This window comes from Tiliqua scincoides, chromosome 1, assembly GCF_035046505.1.
Source record: "Tiliqua scincoides isolate rTilSci1 chromosome 1, rTilSci1.hap2, whole genome shotgun sequence".
NCBI lineage: Eukaryota > Metazoa > Chordata > Lepidosauria > Squamata > Scincidae > Tiliqua > Tiliqua scincoides.
The window spans coordinates 268,296,857-268,313,463 of record NC_089821.1 but is presented as its reverse complement, the minus strand read 5'-3'; the positions used below and the strand labels follow the sequence as shown (position 1 = coordinate 268,313,463).

The 16,607-nt window shown below is 42.4% G+C and overlaps 1 protein-coding gene across 1 annotated transcript in view; it reads right to left on the bottom strand.

Annotated features, from left to right (window-relative positions):
- Nucleotides 1-4,584: 4,584 nt before the first annotated feature.
- The window catches only part of PPP1R21 (protein phosphatase 1 regulatory subunit 21), a 44,962-nt gene continuing 32,939 nt past the window's right edge, over nt 4,585-16,607 (bottom strand). Inside the window, exons 17-22 of the mRNA XM_066611895.1 lie at nt 13,617-13,859; nt 12,240-12,275; nt 10,099-10,215; nt 9,383-9,481; nt 8,731-8,859; nt 4,585-6,158 (exon numbers count right to left, since the gene is read on the bottom strand). Of these exons, the coding sequence (XP_066467992.1) occupies nt 6,129-6,158; nt 8,731-8,859; nt 9,383-9,481; nt 10,099-10,215; nt 12,240-12,275; nt 13,617-13,859 (654 nt within the window). The 3' untranslated portion in view covers nt 4,585-6,128. The remainder of the gene's footprint in view (nt 6,159-8,730; nt 8,860-9,382; nt 9,482-10,098; nt 10,216-12,239; nt 12,276-13,616; nt 13,860-16,607) is intronic.

The window sequence follows — 16,607 nt, the reverse complement described above, 5'->3', positions numbered from 1 at the left end:
TGATCGCTGTCTGATTGGATTAACAAGGGGAGAAACTTATGTGATGTTCCATAATCCAGACAGACAGATTTAAAACATGATCCAGACAGGCAGATTTAAAACACCCAGGGGGCAATACAGCACCTGCATTTGAAAATGTACTGCAGGTATTTAAAATGTGGATACTGTTTTTGCAAGTGAAAATCCAAAAATTCTGCAGATTCTACACAAGAGGAACAATAATGACAAATTATATTGATTCATACCTCCAGCACCTCATGGATGAAAATAGAGAAACACTTGTTAACGCCTCCAGTAGACCAAGGATCACTGCCCAAGGCCTTCTAACGACCACACACTAGTGAAGGCTCTCTTTTGTTTGCTGTATTCATTTACTCTGCAGTAACCTGACCCCCACTCATTTTAAAGCCACAAGCACATTTGTTCTTTGAGTTAAAGATATACTAGAATAAGCAATTACCACACATTGTTATCTACAGTTCCAAATAAAACACAGCAGCTACAGGCTATGCAGTTCTTGATATTAGTGCACCAGGGACAAGAAGCATTCCATCTTGGCTCAGGGATTTAATTGCTAGAATCAGGACTGAATGCTGAAGAACAACTGCTCAAGCAAATCAGACTAACTGCATTTTAATAAAGCATGCCCCATAGGCAAAGTAACTTAAAAGCAGCAAAGACAGAAAATAGGAGCTGTCCCTTATAATAGGGACAGTTGGAACATATTGGGTTCTAGGGTTGGAAACGAGGGTTGATTGTGCAAATATTGTTCACTTGATTGCAAATGCATTTAAGTGATGAATAGTGATGAATAGATCAGGGTTATTTTTCATACTTTGAGGAAATCTTTTCATATATTAGTCAGTGAAGGAACTCTTCAACTATCTGCCTCTTAACTGATCAATTGCAAAGCAAAAACTCAGTACAGATACCCTTTTGAGGTATTGCAAAAAGTGCAACTCCTAGGCATGTTTATTCAGAAATAATGCCTTTTATGTTCAATGGATCTTACTCTCAAGTAGACCTGCAGCCTGAACATTTAACAAAAGCTACCAATCATACTCAAAAGGAAATACCATCTTTGATCATCATCTGCTATTGCCAAAGCATACTAGAGCCAGAAGAGTTATGTTCTTATGAGTCTTAATTCCCAGACTCATGTGGTCTTTATTCACAGTATCACCTATTGTCCCTATTGATTAAGGCTGCAGACCTATACACACTTACATGGGAACAAGCCCATTGAACTGAGCTGCATTTACTTCTGAAAAGACATACCTGCATAGGATTGCACTGTAAGCCAACTAAAGCTGTACAGGAAGTTCCCAACCTGAACAGGCTTTGTTCCAGAAGTTTGTAAGTTGCTGGTATGAAATTCAGACCATACTTACAACATTATCAGGTTCCCAGGTGAACTCACAAAAGTCTATTTAACCACAACATAGCCTTTTTTTTTTTTTTAATCCTGCTGCTTTTGTTTCTTCCTCCATTTTCTCTCTCTACCTCCTCCTGATTGCCAGATTGGGTCTGTGGCTCTCTTGGAGTTGGTGAGATTGTGACATCCTCATATATCCTCATAGATCTCCATGGAATGTGTATGCTTCCTTGCTTGACATTCATACACTGTGTAATTATTTGAACTTCAATTTGTACATGCAGATTTTAATAACTCAAAGACCATCTGTACATGAGTAGTCTAGGGGTGGTTAGGATGATCCCTGGTTGATTTGAAGTGGATTAGAGTCAGGAACCATTGCAGAATCATTGAACAGTAACAATTCTTGTGTCTCCCCCCACTTTAGACTGCAGAAGCAGACAACTTTGTGGCAAAACCCAAGGGTGAATTTATATGTGAAAGTACTAGGGGCTCAGTTGAAAAACAAGTTTCTGGACAGAGCATGTGCTTTGAGGCACATTATTTCTTAGTGCTAAGTATATGCCTATTTTCTTAAGCCACTACTTTGCATCTGGCTCCAGTTGGTGGCCTTGGACTTATTTGAAAATAAAAGTCGCAGGAGATCCTGCAAATCCTTCCCACATTTGGATTAATCTACTGATGAGAGCTTATTAGCATAGTCTTATTGAATTCCTGTACCAGTGAACAAGAGCCTACTCTACTCCATCAGAGAGGGGGTAGTCACTACAATAAGGTCAGAGAAAAACTACCAATTTGCAAAAGTACCAGTTTTTTTTTTCAGTTGCAACTTCAGAAAAATCTAAGCTGAGATCTCTGAAAACAATGGATTCCTCCCAAGAACATTTCAAGCACAACACAGGAATTTTCATCCTCCTTCAGCAGCCCATCCTTTCTTAGTGGGTTCAAGACATTCCTCTGTCTGGAGTAGCTAGCCTTTCTAGTGATTGCCTTTCTAACCCTAACAGGCAACCAAACCTGGCTGTCTACATAAAGGAGGGTATGGAGAGTCCAGGAGGGTTATACTCCTCCACTCAGGTAACTTGATGACATCATCAAACCTAAGTCCATCCATGCACAGGGATGCTCTGTGTGTTTTCTGCCTGCTGTGCTGTGAAAACCTAATGATGGTTTCATGGATGGCACACCCATTTACCTCTTCTGTTAAGTGCACGGACTGAGGATTCCTAGGACAATGTAAATTGCTGTATTTATTGCTTGCCAATCACAAGAATTATATTTACTTGTTTGCCCTTGTTCACTCCAAGCCTATGTGCAGACCTCATGGGTTTATAGGAGTTTGGGAGTTTCTGAGTGCTTTGCTCTTGAGGGCATCCCAGTTCCACCTGCTAGAGATGTTACTAGTTACTATACTTAATTTGATCAAACTTTTGCCCAAGGCCAGGCATTTTCCATCAGCCTGCTTGTATGTTTTCTACTCAACCACAACCACTTTTACCCCATTTAGTTTAAATCATTTTCTTTCAGATTTTACATAAAATTAGTTACATTTTGATTCTTTGCTTGCCAAATCCATAGGAACAAATAATTCAGTGGGTGATCATCTCCAATGGCTCTCACAGAGCTACTGTAGTTTTGATTTTTAATAAGTACCCCTTGGGTTCAGTGCTCTCCTAGGATGAGTTTTCTGCAGCATCAAATGGTGGCAGCTGATAAAAATTACCAACCCCTCCCCCCTGCAGCTGCTGGGAAAAACAGGAGTAGGAAATGGTTAGCACACACACTCATGCATGTGGTAGTACTCCCCTTGGACAGCTTGCCTTCTCCCACATGCATTCCCTGACACTCTTCTTCTCTCTGATATCTGCACCTTACTGCTGCCTCCTTTTCATCTCCTCCAAGCATGTTCCAGCTCCCTTTTTATCTCTTCCCTCTCCCCATTGTCTCTCCAGCTCATCTTCACATTGCTCTCTTCCATCTTCTTTCTCCTTCCACCAGCTTGCTCCTCTCAACAGCCCTGCCTCTTCATTCCTGGATTCAGCCGTCCTCAAGAACTGGTACCAGCAATTCTCCCTGTTTACAGCTGACTCCTGTCAGCTATATTTGTGGCCACAGCTGTGGTTCCACCTGATTCATCAGCAGTGCCGGACAATGATGTCATCACCAGTTATTGCACTCTGTTGGCTGCCAGCAGATAGTGAGTTCACAGGCAAGACACCCCATCCATTGAACACACATACAATATATGGCATGCAGGATCACTGTGCGCAAATGCACAAGATATTGCAAGTTTGGGAAGGAATGGAGTGTGTCCACCCACACGCATGAGAAAGAATGGAAAGAATGTTCACCACCACTGAGTTGCAGTCCCATCTCCTTGGGGCTAGGGCAAAACAGAAAGCTAGTGAAAGGCAGAAGTACCCAACTGCAAACTCAGTTAATGACTAATATATAGCTTAAGTGGCCTGTACAAGTGACAAATATCACCTTGGCTATAAATGACAAGGACATAGGGATGTGAAGTTAGCACATGTAGTCTGGATGTACATCTGTTCCCCCTTCAAAGTCCCCATGCATATATGGTCCAAAATCACCATGGAAACATTTGAATTCTACATTCAATCTACCATTTCCTTTTCTAATGAAAACCAGCATACATCCCAACTGAACAAACCTTTGTCTCCAGAATAATGCACTCTTCACAAATTCTCCTCCACCAGCTGTTTTCCTTTCAACCATCCCCCTTTGCCCACTGCAAGCTCTAAGCAGAGATGACAGGATTTCATAACTTAGCAACACAGTACGAACATAGCCTTGTGTCTGCCAGCAATTTTTAAAAATCATTACCTTTGGTAGCTTGTACTTTTACATGTTTTGGATAAAATACATCTCTTGAACTTATTTTCTGCAGGCAACAGCTTTATGGTTTTGAGTGATTTAAGGCTGGCTCTGCCTTTAAAAGCAGCAAGTTAAAATAATCTTTGACTGAAGTAATCCCATCCCCCAAATGGAGTGCCTTTAAACCAATCCTATCCTCTCAACTGGCCAAGCTATTTAGTCATGTTGTCCTAAACTTTATTATGCAAATTTAACCTTGGAGACCAACACATCATGAGATAGACATGCCTAAAGGCAGTTTTGCTCAATACCATATTTGCTGCTAAAATGCACATTGCAAACACTGAAGGAAAAGAGGCTCAACTTGGCAGTATATTTATTTTGTATTTGTAATACACATTGACATGGTTGATACAGTGGAGTAATCCTTGAATGTGGGACTGTTACTACTTCTTACGGGGCAATAGAAGTACAGTCACTGTGAACTGTTCATCAGTGAAACTTCTTGTGAATAAATGGTGGAGAACCTCATGAAATACTATGCTGGAAAAACCCTGGATCATATCGAAAAGTTCCCTGCCTCCAAGTAAGTACTTAGGATACATCCGTTAGGTTAGCATGAAGAAGTTTCCCAAAGCAAATGGGAATAAAAATTTTGAACATTAATATTCAGTTGGGCAATTCCAAAATGCTACAGAGCAATTGTCAACATAGAATGGTTTTGGCTTTCACAGGCACCAGAGACCACTGACAGAGGGCACATTGCTAGGTTCCTGGAATAAGTGCATGTGATGCCATGTCATGAAATAACGCTAAACCATGGTGCATGTGGATAGGACTCTCCATCCCAGGCCTCAGCAGGAAGAGAACATAAGCATGAAGATTAGGTAAATGGCACATATTGCAATATGTGGTGAGGAGGGAGGTGTAAAGCTGCCAAAAACCAATAGTGCACCCCCATTATATGTAGATTCTGGATTGATTCTCAGTGGAACCAGCCTTTTTTGTGCACAACTTTAATAATCCAGTGATTTCTTCGCCTGCTTTAATATACCAGCCTTCATCTGAAACAGGGTACTGATGATTCATCCTGCATGCCACCCCACTCCTATCAGGTAAAAAGTCTTCATAAAAAAAGTTTTCAATTTTTTTTTCTAACCAGATCTTGCCAGCGGTTTCCTCTATCAGCAGAACTGGACAAAAAACAACAAAACATCAGCACCATTTTACATGAACTCCCTTCTTGGTCCACTTTCCGAACTTGACTACTGCACACTTGTAAATGCTCATTACAGTTAATATGAATTTGCATTAGCCACAGCCACATTGAATGCTTCAGTATAAATGTACTGAGACTGCCTTCCACAAGGCAATCTTCTAAGCTAGTCTAGAAGAAGAGACAACTGGAATCAGTAGTACATTTTACAATAACTGCACAGCTGACATGGTTAAAACACACTGATAGCTGGGGCGGAACTGCTTGTTTTTGCCTCACAGAAAGGAATGGATGGGCAGAAATGACAACCTCTCAGGCAGTAAAAGATGACCACCTCATTGATGCCAGATCTTCATCTACTGTAAATATGCACTCAAATATACAAAATCTCAGAAGTCTGTACATGGAAATTAAAAATAGTTACAAAGTGTATGATAGAAAGTCATGGTTAACTCCTATGCAAGTTACCCATGAAGTGTGTATTTTTCTGCTTGCTTTACTGACCACAGTACATTGTTACACTGACTACCAAATTCAGTGTGACCTCAAATCTGCATACCATAATGAATCACAAGATGGCCATGCCCAACCACTATGGACACATCCAGCTAAAAGAGACAATCCGCCAACCAAATACCATGTCCAGCATATGTGCTTCTGTGCAGCAGTAAGATCTGAAAGGGAGCTGGTCAGCCAATACTATCGACTTTTGTTCTTCTTGGAATTTCCCTAAAGCAAAAAGAGAATGCAACCGATTATTATATTGCTGAAAGTGCTTTAACTAGCTATATGTCCAGTTCTTGCCATTTTGTATATGGGAGGGTTTCCAGGGTAAGTTGAGTGTTGAGATCATTCTCAGACTGGGGGTGAAGAATAGGAAAGTTATGATTGTGGCAAAGGAATTGGGATGTCACCCATTTACAGAATAAATGCTATTTATTTATATGCAGCCTTTTGGCTGCTCACACCACATATTCAAATATAATTAAGACAACAGTTTTGAAGGGAAAAGGCTACTTAATTTTTACATGAAGCATGGTGCCATCTTAAAAAGCCATTAGAAAAATATCTACTCAGCCACCAATCAAATTTTAAGGAACAAATCTTTGCTTTCACAGCCCTTTGAAACCACAAGCATGTTGTCCTAGCAAGAACCCAAAAGACAGGGCTTGGAAGTGTAATTAGGATCTGCCACATTGCACAGGCAGCAAAACAGCTGATGGGTCATTTCAGTGAATTTCCCAATATAAACATTTAGCTTCACCACAATAAATAAAGTCTGAACAAATCTGATTTCAAAAAATAATTATTTTCTGCATAGTTTTAGAAAGGTTTAAAATGAGACAGCATTACTATGCACAAGTTCCTGAAAATGACTGTTTCGTGCACATACTATGTAATTCCCAAAAATGTCACACGACATATCTGAACCACGCCTCAGAGTGAAATCACTAAACCAGAGTTGGGCAGAAGGATCATCGACCAATTTCTAGTGTTCCACTTGGGGCCAGCTTGCCCTTCAGGTTCTGGGCAAAGAATGCAGGACTCATGGTTCTTCTAGTCCAACTGAACCTGTCTGCTGGTGCAGAAAGTGGTCAAGAGTAACATTCCAAAGAAGAGGAAATGAGCAAATACATTCAAGCTACAGTATGCACAAGCATAACTGCCATATTCAAAGCCATATCTTTGGCTCATCTAACTCATTATTTGAACTGAGCAGCTCAGGTCTCCAGGGTTCCTAGACAGGGTTTATCTCGCTCCACACTGACTGGAAGGCTCTCCAGGGTTTCAAACAAGGTTCTTTCCATCCCAGCCCTTCCTAGAAATGCTAAGGATAGAAGCTGAGGTCTTCCGTATACAAAGCCTGTGGTCTCCATTTCACTATAGCTTCTTTCCCAAGTATCAGAACTCATACTCATGACCCTGCAATCTGTTATTGAGCTTTCATTGGGCAAGATAGCCAAGGGCAAGGTTTTAACAAGAGCTTGTCTCTCTCTCCCCCCCCCCCATCCCTCCCTTCATGCAACAACTCATGACTCAGGAATTGATTGTTCTACATGACAATCAGTCTTTCAGTATGCAATTATCACACAAACACTTGAAAGGGTTAGAACAGCCTCCCTCTCCATTAAACCACTTCTGTCACCTTTTAAATCCATGTCACCTGGTAAGCTCCTCCTCACCCACCCAAAACCCTTTTTGTGCCTCCTGCTCTATTCCTACTGCTTTATCTTTTGCATTGCACCTACTGTGAATGCTTGAGACAGGGCAGCCCAATTTATAAATAGAACCCATCACCAGCCCATCTACAGTCCTATTAAAGCTTCAAGTTTTAATATCAGTGCTACTTTCTAGCTAGTCCTGTGGCTATTTACCACTACCTATTTACCACTTTTGAAAATAAGATTTTCCCAAACTAGTTGACACTTAAAACACATTTTAAACACGAATTACAAGTTAAAAGGAACAGGGACAAAACACATACAAAACAAAACCTAAAACAAAACAAATACTGAAGAGTATTTAGACGCACCAGCACTCTGCTAAAAGCCCACATTAAATAAAAAAAACTGATTTTGGATTTTAATAGATTAATCTCATTAACCTTCTTTACTTGTAACCTCATTCTCCATTATCTTTTATCAACCTATTTGTACCACCAATCCCTGTCATCCCATAGAAAACAAGCATTGTGGGAAGGAATGCACCTTCACTATAGCACTTTTCCTGCAGCAGTAAAATAGATGGAGAATTCCCACTTTAGAGTCACAACAATCTAGAAGCACCTTGCTTTGTTCAGCAGTCCAAAGCTCTCACCTCCCTGCCCTGGATTTTCTTTAAATAATCATTTTGTAAATTAAGGCGTATGAAGTTTTGGCTGGATTTAAATCAGATATTAATGAATGACCCTTGGGAGACCTTATGCATTCAAACTATGATAAGAGTAAAAATACAGAATCAAAACCATTATAATTTCCAGTTTTAGTCATTTATAAACTCAGTTGACAGGAAATCTGTTCATTTCTTTTGAAGCCTGAAGCATACCCATGGATCAAGTAGTTCAACACTGAGAAATATGCAAGACTGGGCTTACTAAGTCACATCTCTGAAGCAAAAAGGGAAGCCCCTTAAAGGCTCCTGACTCAGTGTGGAGCCTGGGGCAAATGCCCCCCCTCAAAGGCCACTTAGCACTTTTTAAAATAGGATCGACTTTTCATTTCTGTGTATCCTATACTAAGTGACCAAGTACAGCTCTGTGCAGGAAACCCAAATGGCAGTCCATTGCAACAAGGTTGCATACCTTACTAGCAAGCTTTAGTGTGTCTATTTCTTCCTGTTGCTTAGATAAGGTTTCATTCATACTGCAAAGATGATCACTCATCATGCTTAACTGATCTTCATAGCTTCTCTTGGTCGTTGTCAATTCATCCTGAAAGACCAAAGAAGAAAAGGTACTTGCAGTTTTGTCCAACATTACAAAATACAGAAATGTGGTTGATCCCAAGCAATGAAGGACCCAAAGGAAGGCCAAAAACAAAAAGAGTTCCATTCCAAGGTTTGCTGTGTTTTTGCATTTCCAACAAGCTGGTTTAATTAAAAGAAAAAAGTTATCAAGCTACAACAGGGCGTCTTAATACTATGCTGCAAAATGAAGAACTAGAAGGAAACAGGGTAGAGAAGAGAGGCAGTGCAGCATTAGTGGAGTCACCAGCTAACAGAGTCACTGCTAAATTAGGAGAAAAATCAAGTCCCGTCCCCCCAAATGATGAGTGATCTTTTTCTTAAACAATTGTAAACCCAGAAAGTCCACCAAGCAAGTCAGGAAGAAACTTCCAATATTGCAAGGCCATCAAAGTAGCTACACAAACTGAAAGAACTTTATGTTTAGAGAATACCAAGCAAAATATATATCCCAAGATTAAAGCATTAAAATCAACATTGAACAAACTTGCCTGTAATCTGGTGATGCTCTGCCTAGCTACTCTTATTTCTTCCACCGATGATTCTTTAGCTTTCTCAGCTAGCGAGAGCCGCTTTGCAAGTGCTCGGCACTGTTAGATCAAAAAAACAAGGAAACCACATTTGTTTATGCAGCTGGTTTTTTAAGCAGGAAATTATTTCCATCTTACATATAGGAGACCAAGGCTGAGAATTTCTCAAGGCAACACAGCAAAGGCATTGTCCAACTGTGGATCAGAACCACCTCATTTATCCTGTTCTTCTACATTCTCATTTTCCCCTCAGCTTCTATTACAAGCTTTAGTAGTAGTTACAACTGGAATGTGATTTTCAGCTAAATTACATCCATAATCAAGGGCCCACAGATATTCTCGTGGCTTATAGGCCTAGCACTGAACTGTCCCCCAACATACACAAGCTGCATCCCAAAGCACCCACACACACACCAAACAGTCCCCAAATTTTTCATTCACAAGAGAGCATCTGCCCTATTACCATAGACAAGGATGTGATTGGTTTTGCTGAAGCCAGCCTACAACTAAGAAAGCAACTTTGCTAGTTGAAAGCCTGCAAAGGCCCAGCCTCCCCTGGGGGTGGGGGTGGGATGAGTCACCCATCATTGAGGGCATCCCTCATCTGAGCATGCAGATTCCTCATGGCAAAGCGAGTGGATCTGTTCTCAAGGGTAGACAATTTACTGCACTCTCACCTCTGCGTGGAAATGTACGGACTTGCTGTCAGCCAGCTGCAACTGAGATGTAAGCTCCACTATTCTTTGCATATAGTGATTCTTTATCAAGTCTTCCCGGGTATCCGCTTCTGGACTCTGGAAAGCAAGTTGGCAAGAACATGGAGAATAGCATCAAGTGTGAAAGCCACTACATGCTAAGTAGGCAAAGTGAACCTGGGTTCTGCTAAAATGGATGCTTGTGAAAGTTAGTACCAGTTTTAGCCAGTCACAAGTAGTAGTACTGGTTGGAAAGTCAGATTTCATATTGCAATCCTAACCTATATCAAGAGCCAGGATAGTGTACTGGTTCTGGCGTCGGACTCAAAAACCTGGAAGATCCAGGTTCAAATATTTGCCCAGACATGAAACTTCCAGAGTGACCTCAGGTCAGTCACTATCTCTCAGCCTAACTGGTCTCACGGGGTTGTTGCAAGGACACAAGAAGGGGAGGAACCATGTACGCTGCTCTGAGCTCCTTGGAAGAAAGGTGGTACGAAAATGCAAAAAATAAAATATCTTGACATACCCCACTACAGAACTACCCTTTTCTCTGCTCAGCCTCAGGGCAGGTTTTAAAGACATCCATTTTTTTTTTCTAATCAACCAACCAAAAGGCTAAACAAGCTTTGAGATATGCAGTAATAGCCAAATTTGAAATTTTAAAAAGGCCAATTGTCACATTGAAAAAGAAGTGATTAAGGGCACAATCCTAACCACTTTCCAGCACCTTTCCAGGTAAGGGCAGTGCAGCTCAGTAGTAAGGGAATAAACATTCCGTTATCTTGGGAAGGCCTCCATGACTGTCACCCAACTGCATGATGCACATGCCCCATTGGCACAGCTGTGTCAGTATGGGAAAGTTGGTTATGAGGTCTGGTCTAGAGGGTTGAGCCTCCATTTGCCTGAAGATAACATCCGAAGGTCGCCAGTTCGAGGCCACCGGCACCTTGCGACCTTGAAGCAGCTAACAAGCTGAGCAGAGCTATTCCACCTGCTCTGAGCGTGGGAGGATGGAGGCCAGAATGTGCGACCAGATCAAGAAAGAAACATCTGAATGTTGTGGTTTCTTGATAGAAACCTTCTTTCAAATTGTAAAAATCCCTACGGAGATTTAATTTGCCTGCCTATGTAAACCGCCTTGAATAAAGTCTAAGGAGAAATCTGAGGACCAAGAAAGGCGGTATAGAAATACCTGTATTATTATTAGGATTTTGGCCTTAGTTTGTTAACTATACAAGGAGAAATCTCTGGAGCCACAAGTAGAACTAACCGAGACACTTGCTGAAGCCTGCTTTCATATCCTGCTACACACCTTCCTGTGATCTTCATTCCACCCTGCCACTCTCAGCCGCCCGAGGATTATCTGCTCCCTCAAACATCTTTGCCACTTCTCCCTTGCTTTTCCTCATGTCCTTCCCTGACCAGCTGAGGGATGCCGCTTGATTTACTTTCCTCAAAACCAACCTTTCCATGAAGCCCATCTCCTACACCTGCTACTAAGCACAAGTAAGTGTACATGAAATCATTGCATATTCTTCCTACCTTCCCCAGCACCACTCCCCTCCATTGTCTCCCTTTTGTCTGCTTTAGACTGAGAGCTCTTCAGGGACAAGAACTGTCTTTTCCAATGTGAAGCACTATGCATACAGCCAGTATAAAATATATTTTAAAAATTTATATCTGATGGCTGTTACAACACAATGTAGGCCTATATGAACCTTGTCCAATGCATTAACAAAACTCTTACTTTGCTTATGTAATCCTTACAATTTAACAGGTTAGAAAGAGAAGCTGTTCTATTGATACTGGAACAGTATAAAATAGTGTTGTCAAACTGAACAGTTTTTCCTGATGTACTACACGTTTCTATAACCTCAGGGATAGGCTACGTACAGAAAAGAACTGGTTGCAGCACAAAATGTCAACAGGTAAGGAAGCTCAAAATTAAAACTCCCTTGACCAAAAAGAATATGGTTTAACCAAGCAAGCTAAACTGAACAGGAGTTACATTTTGCATCACAGTCTTCTGGTAAGATACATTCGGATTTAAAAGCTCAAGCAATACTTTATATATTCAGTTTAAAACATGTCAGTACAATCCTGGCATAATAAAAATATACCTCATCATTCCTAGTGCTCGTCGTCATCATCCCAACCTAGAAAGAGATTAAACATGATCACATAAGTTCACATAAGAAGTTTACACTCCAATTCTCAAATCCACTTACACGGAACTTAATCTCATTGGTTTCAGTATAACCTTTTAAGAACTGGGGCACAATCCAACTAAAATTAAGCATGTTTCAACTTCACTGATTTCAATGGGAAGTTAAACACACCAGAATCAACGTGGTTTAAATGTATCTAGCTTTAGGTGGATTGTGCTCCCTGATGGTGTTGTTCCTAAACTGTGAATGAAATCAGAGGAATCTTGTTTCAAGCATGTCATTTCCAAACACACATGTTTGAAGTGCAAATTTCAACTTTCCAAATCAGAGATCCATACAACCAACCTGATATTTGATAGATCAGATTACTAAATATCTGGTGCATGTTAAGATTATTAACTCACACCATTTAACACAGGAAACTTAAGTTTGATTCCTCTAAGTTTTTCTAAAATGAAACAGGGACTTGTGGAGTGATTTGGTGGATTCTCTAATCAAATCCTAGCTGAAAATGTCATCATATTTGTCAGAAAAATGTTTATTACATAGCTGTAATGCTATTCAACATAGCGCAGCTTTGATGTGAGAGACCTAGGGATCAAATCTCTGCTCAGCCAAAGTGGACTGAGCTACTGGCAGTTTGGATAAAAATGGGATCATTTCAAGGAGGAGAAGGAAAGGGGAGTGGGAGAAAGAGTGCAAGAAGAACATGGTTCATTCCTAGTTCTACAAATCATGGTCATTGAATTGTCCCATCTGAACTGGGCCATGTTGTGTTGTATATGAAGGTGGTGCTATATCTTTTGTATGGCCCATCTAACAGCAATATCAGAACAGAGTTCATTCATGCCTTCTTCTGGCTGAATATAAGCCTATCCTGAATTCCACAAACTCAAGAAAATCCTCTTGGCTAGTGAAGCTCTCTCATTTCACAAGTGCCATCACATACAGTTTCAGTCCAAACTACATATAAGAAATAACAGCAGTATGCACTTCCAAAAACCTCTCCGCTCCTAAAATTCAAGCATCAGTTTTTGGTAAAGAAAGGGTAACAGATCAGTGGGTTATTGACCTTAGCTGCATAATTATCTCAACAGAGAGATGGGAAGAAAACAGTTCGGCAGTGGAACAGATTGCCGAGAGAGGTGGTGGACGCTCCCTCACGAGAGATATTCAGGCAGAGGCTCGACAAGCAGCTGTTGAAGATGCTATAAGAGGATTTCCTGCCTAAGGCAGGGGGTTGGACTAGATGACCTATTAGGCCCCTTCCGACTCTATGATTCTATGAACTCCTCAGGCACATCCAACCAAAGTGTTAAACACACTTACCAGACTTGTGCTTCTGACCGATTCCCTCAACACCTTTTCTGTGCCACTGTCCTCCTGCTCAGTCGCATTTAGTACAATGGAACTTTCCTGGGCAGTTTCAATCAGCAGGCTGCTAGAGTTCTTCAATTTATTGGTAACCTTTTTATTGTCTTTCTCAAGCCTAATTTTGGCTAGCTGAGCCTCTAGCATCCAGTGTTCTTTTTCCTGCTCAAGTTTTGCAATCTTCTCCAAACTCTGCTGGACCTTGAGAATAGGGAAAGTTAGCACTGTTTAAACTGTGTGAACTGATGAGAATTAAAACTGTTGTAGGTTTATCCACAAATGTGCATAGCAAAACAAGTCACTGCTAGAACTGGCTTGGATCTGGAGCTAACAGGGACAAGAGAGGGCACCACATCTATGCATGGCTCAGATTTGCTTTCCTTGTGGCCTGCAGGACCATACTAAACTTCAAATCACATTTAAAAGTTCCATTTGAGCAATCTGCTGCTGCTGGTTCTTTTAAAAACAGAACATACACAAAAGAACAAGGAAAAAAAGAGCCAAGAATTCATCTCAGACTGAAGTTGAAACAGACGACTCACACTGGAGGTTTAATTTTTCCTCCATTCTAAAATGTAAACATACAAGAACTGCAAAATGCAGAGCTGAGTACAAAAGCCAAATAAACACAGAATGGAGAAAACAGATGTCTGCCATGACAAGATAAGCACATTTTACAAGCTGCAAAGAAGAGGAGATGTGCTTATTTTTAAGCATCCACAAAGAACACAGAAACATTCTGGTTGAGAAGATGGCGCCGCTTCATGAGTAGTCCTTCTCCTACACTTTCCTATACACTAGTATATGTTCCCCCCAGCCTCACAATGATGCAAGAGCTCTGGAGAACCCTCTTATTTGCAGGTGGGGGGTGCCCAGTGGTGAAGGCAGTAGTGGTAGGAGTCTGCCAAATAACTTTGCAGCACAGCCTACTACCATGAAGGGTTTGGCCAAGGATGGGCTTTGGGGGCTGTGCTTGCTCTTCCCAATGTAACAAATGTGGTTACATGGCATGTTGCAGTTATGAGATAAACAAAGTTCTGGGAAAACAAGCCATATGGGACCTCATGCCAGGTTGTTTCAGATGCAACACCAAACCATAATTTAGATTCCAAACTATGTTTATATCAGCAATACAGTCAAACTATGGTTTGCAGAGCATCCCTTCTTTACCTGCTTCCTCAAGGAAGCTATCCCAAACATGGGGCCTCTGTGTATGGAGCAGCATCTCAAGCCATGGTTTGTCAGTCTGCTCAAACCATGGCTTGAAATCTAGCTTCAAATTGTTATTTCAGATCCTGGTTTGTCAGCCACTTAAAAACCATTTATCAGATGGTGTTCATTCAGACATTATAGCAAACCATTGTTTGGAATTACATCAGAACCATCTCACCTTGTATTTATTTACTAGGTTCTTCCAGCACAGTCATTTAATTACTAAAATGCAAGATTAGAGATACTACGAACTAGGACAGAACCTCAGACACTGGCTTTGGCCATTTAGTGATGAGATCAACTAGCCCAGGGCTTCTCAAACTGGGGCACTGCGACGCCTGAGCCTGAGGGCCCTGGATTTTCCCCCTTAAGACAGTGGCATTCAAACTGGGGCGTCGCGACGCCCCAGCCTGTGGGTCCTGGTCTCTGCCCCCTTAAGGGTTGGGGGCAGCCAGGAGACAGGGGGAAGGCAGCGGCGTGATCCACAGGATCGCGCCACTCAGGGGGGCTGCAGGGGCTTGGGTGCACTTGCCCAAGCCTCCTGCAGCCTCCTGGGGGTGCGGAGAGTCCTGTGCAACCTTCGGCAGGGCTCCCCAGGTCAGGAAAAGTGAAAGCGGCGATCGTGCCCTGTTCTGCAAAACCGGAAGCGGGGCACAATTGCTCCACTTTCCCTTCTGACAGGGCTTCAGGGACTAGGGTGCACCCTCCAGTCCCTGCAGCAGCTGTCCCTGTGTGCAGGGAGCCCTGCGCAAGCACCTACAGTGCACCCCAGGTCAGGAAAAGGGAGAGTGGGGCGATCGCACTCCACTGCCACTTTTGCGGAGGCAGAGCAGATCGCTCCACTCTCCCTTTCCCTGACCTAGGGCGCCCTGCAGGCGCTCACGCAGGGCTCCCCGCACACAGGGACGGCTGCTGCAGGGACTGGTGAGTGCATCCCAGTCCCTGCAGCCCCCTAAGCGACACAATCCTGGGGATCGTGTCACTGCCTTCCCCCTGCCCCCCCTGCCTCCGCAAAGACTTACTGCAGGTTTCAAACTCCTGGAAAGTTTGAAAACCACAGCCTTAAAGGGCGGGGGCAGGGAAAGGCAGTCACGCGATCCCCAGGATCACGTTACTAAGGGGGCTGCCGGGACTAACATTTACTTACCAGTCCCTGCAGCAGCCTCCCAGGGATGCAGACAGCCCTGCATGACCCTCTGCAGGGCTTCCCAGCTTTCAAAAAGTGAAAGCAGGACAATCGCACTCCACTTTGGTTTTGTGGAGGTGGGCACAACTGCTCCACTTTCACTTTCTGAAGGCTGGGGAGCCCTGCTGACAGCCACACAGGGCTGTCTGCAGCCCTGGGAAGCTGAGGCAGGGACTGGTAAGTAAATGTCAGCCCCTGCAGCCCCCTTAGCAATATGATCCTGCCTTCCTCCCCTCCCCTGCTGCCTTCCCTGATCTCACACAGGCACTTACCACAGTCCTCAAACTCACTAAGAGTTTGAGAACTGCAGAACTAACCTATCCAGAAGCCTGGTTTTCCAGTTCTCAGAAACCAGGCTACAAGATACAAAAATATGGCCAGCAGCAGATAGACCTGACTGCAGTACCATTCACATACTGTATATATAGTTTTCACTGAAAGTAAAACCAACCTTTTCCATCGGTCAAAGCCAGGGTCATAAAAAAGTGATCAAACTTCACACACTTATTTATTTCCCCACAACCTGACACCAAAAAAGGTGAAAGCAGAGC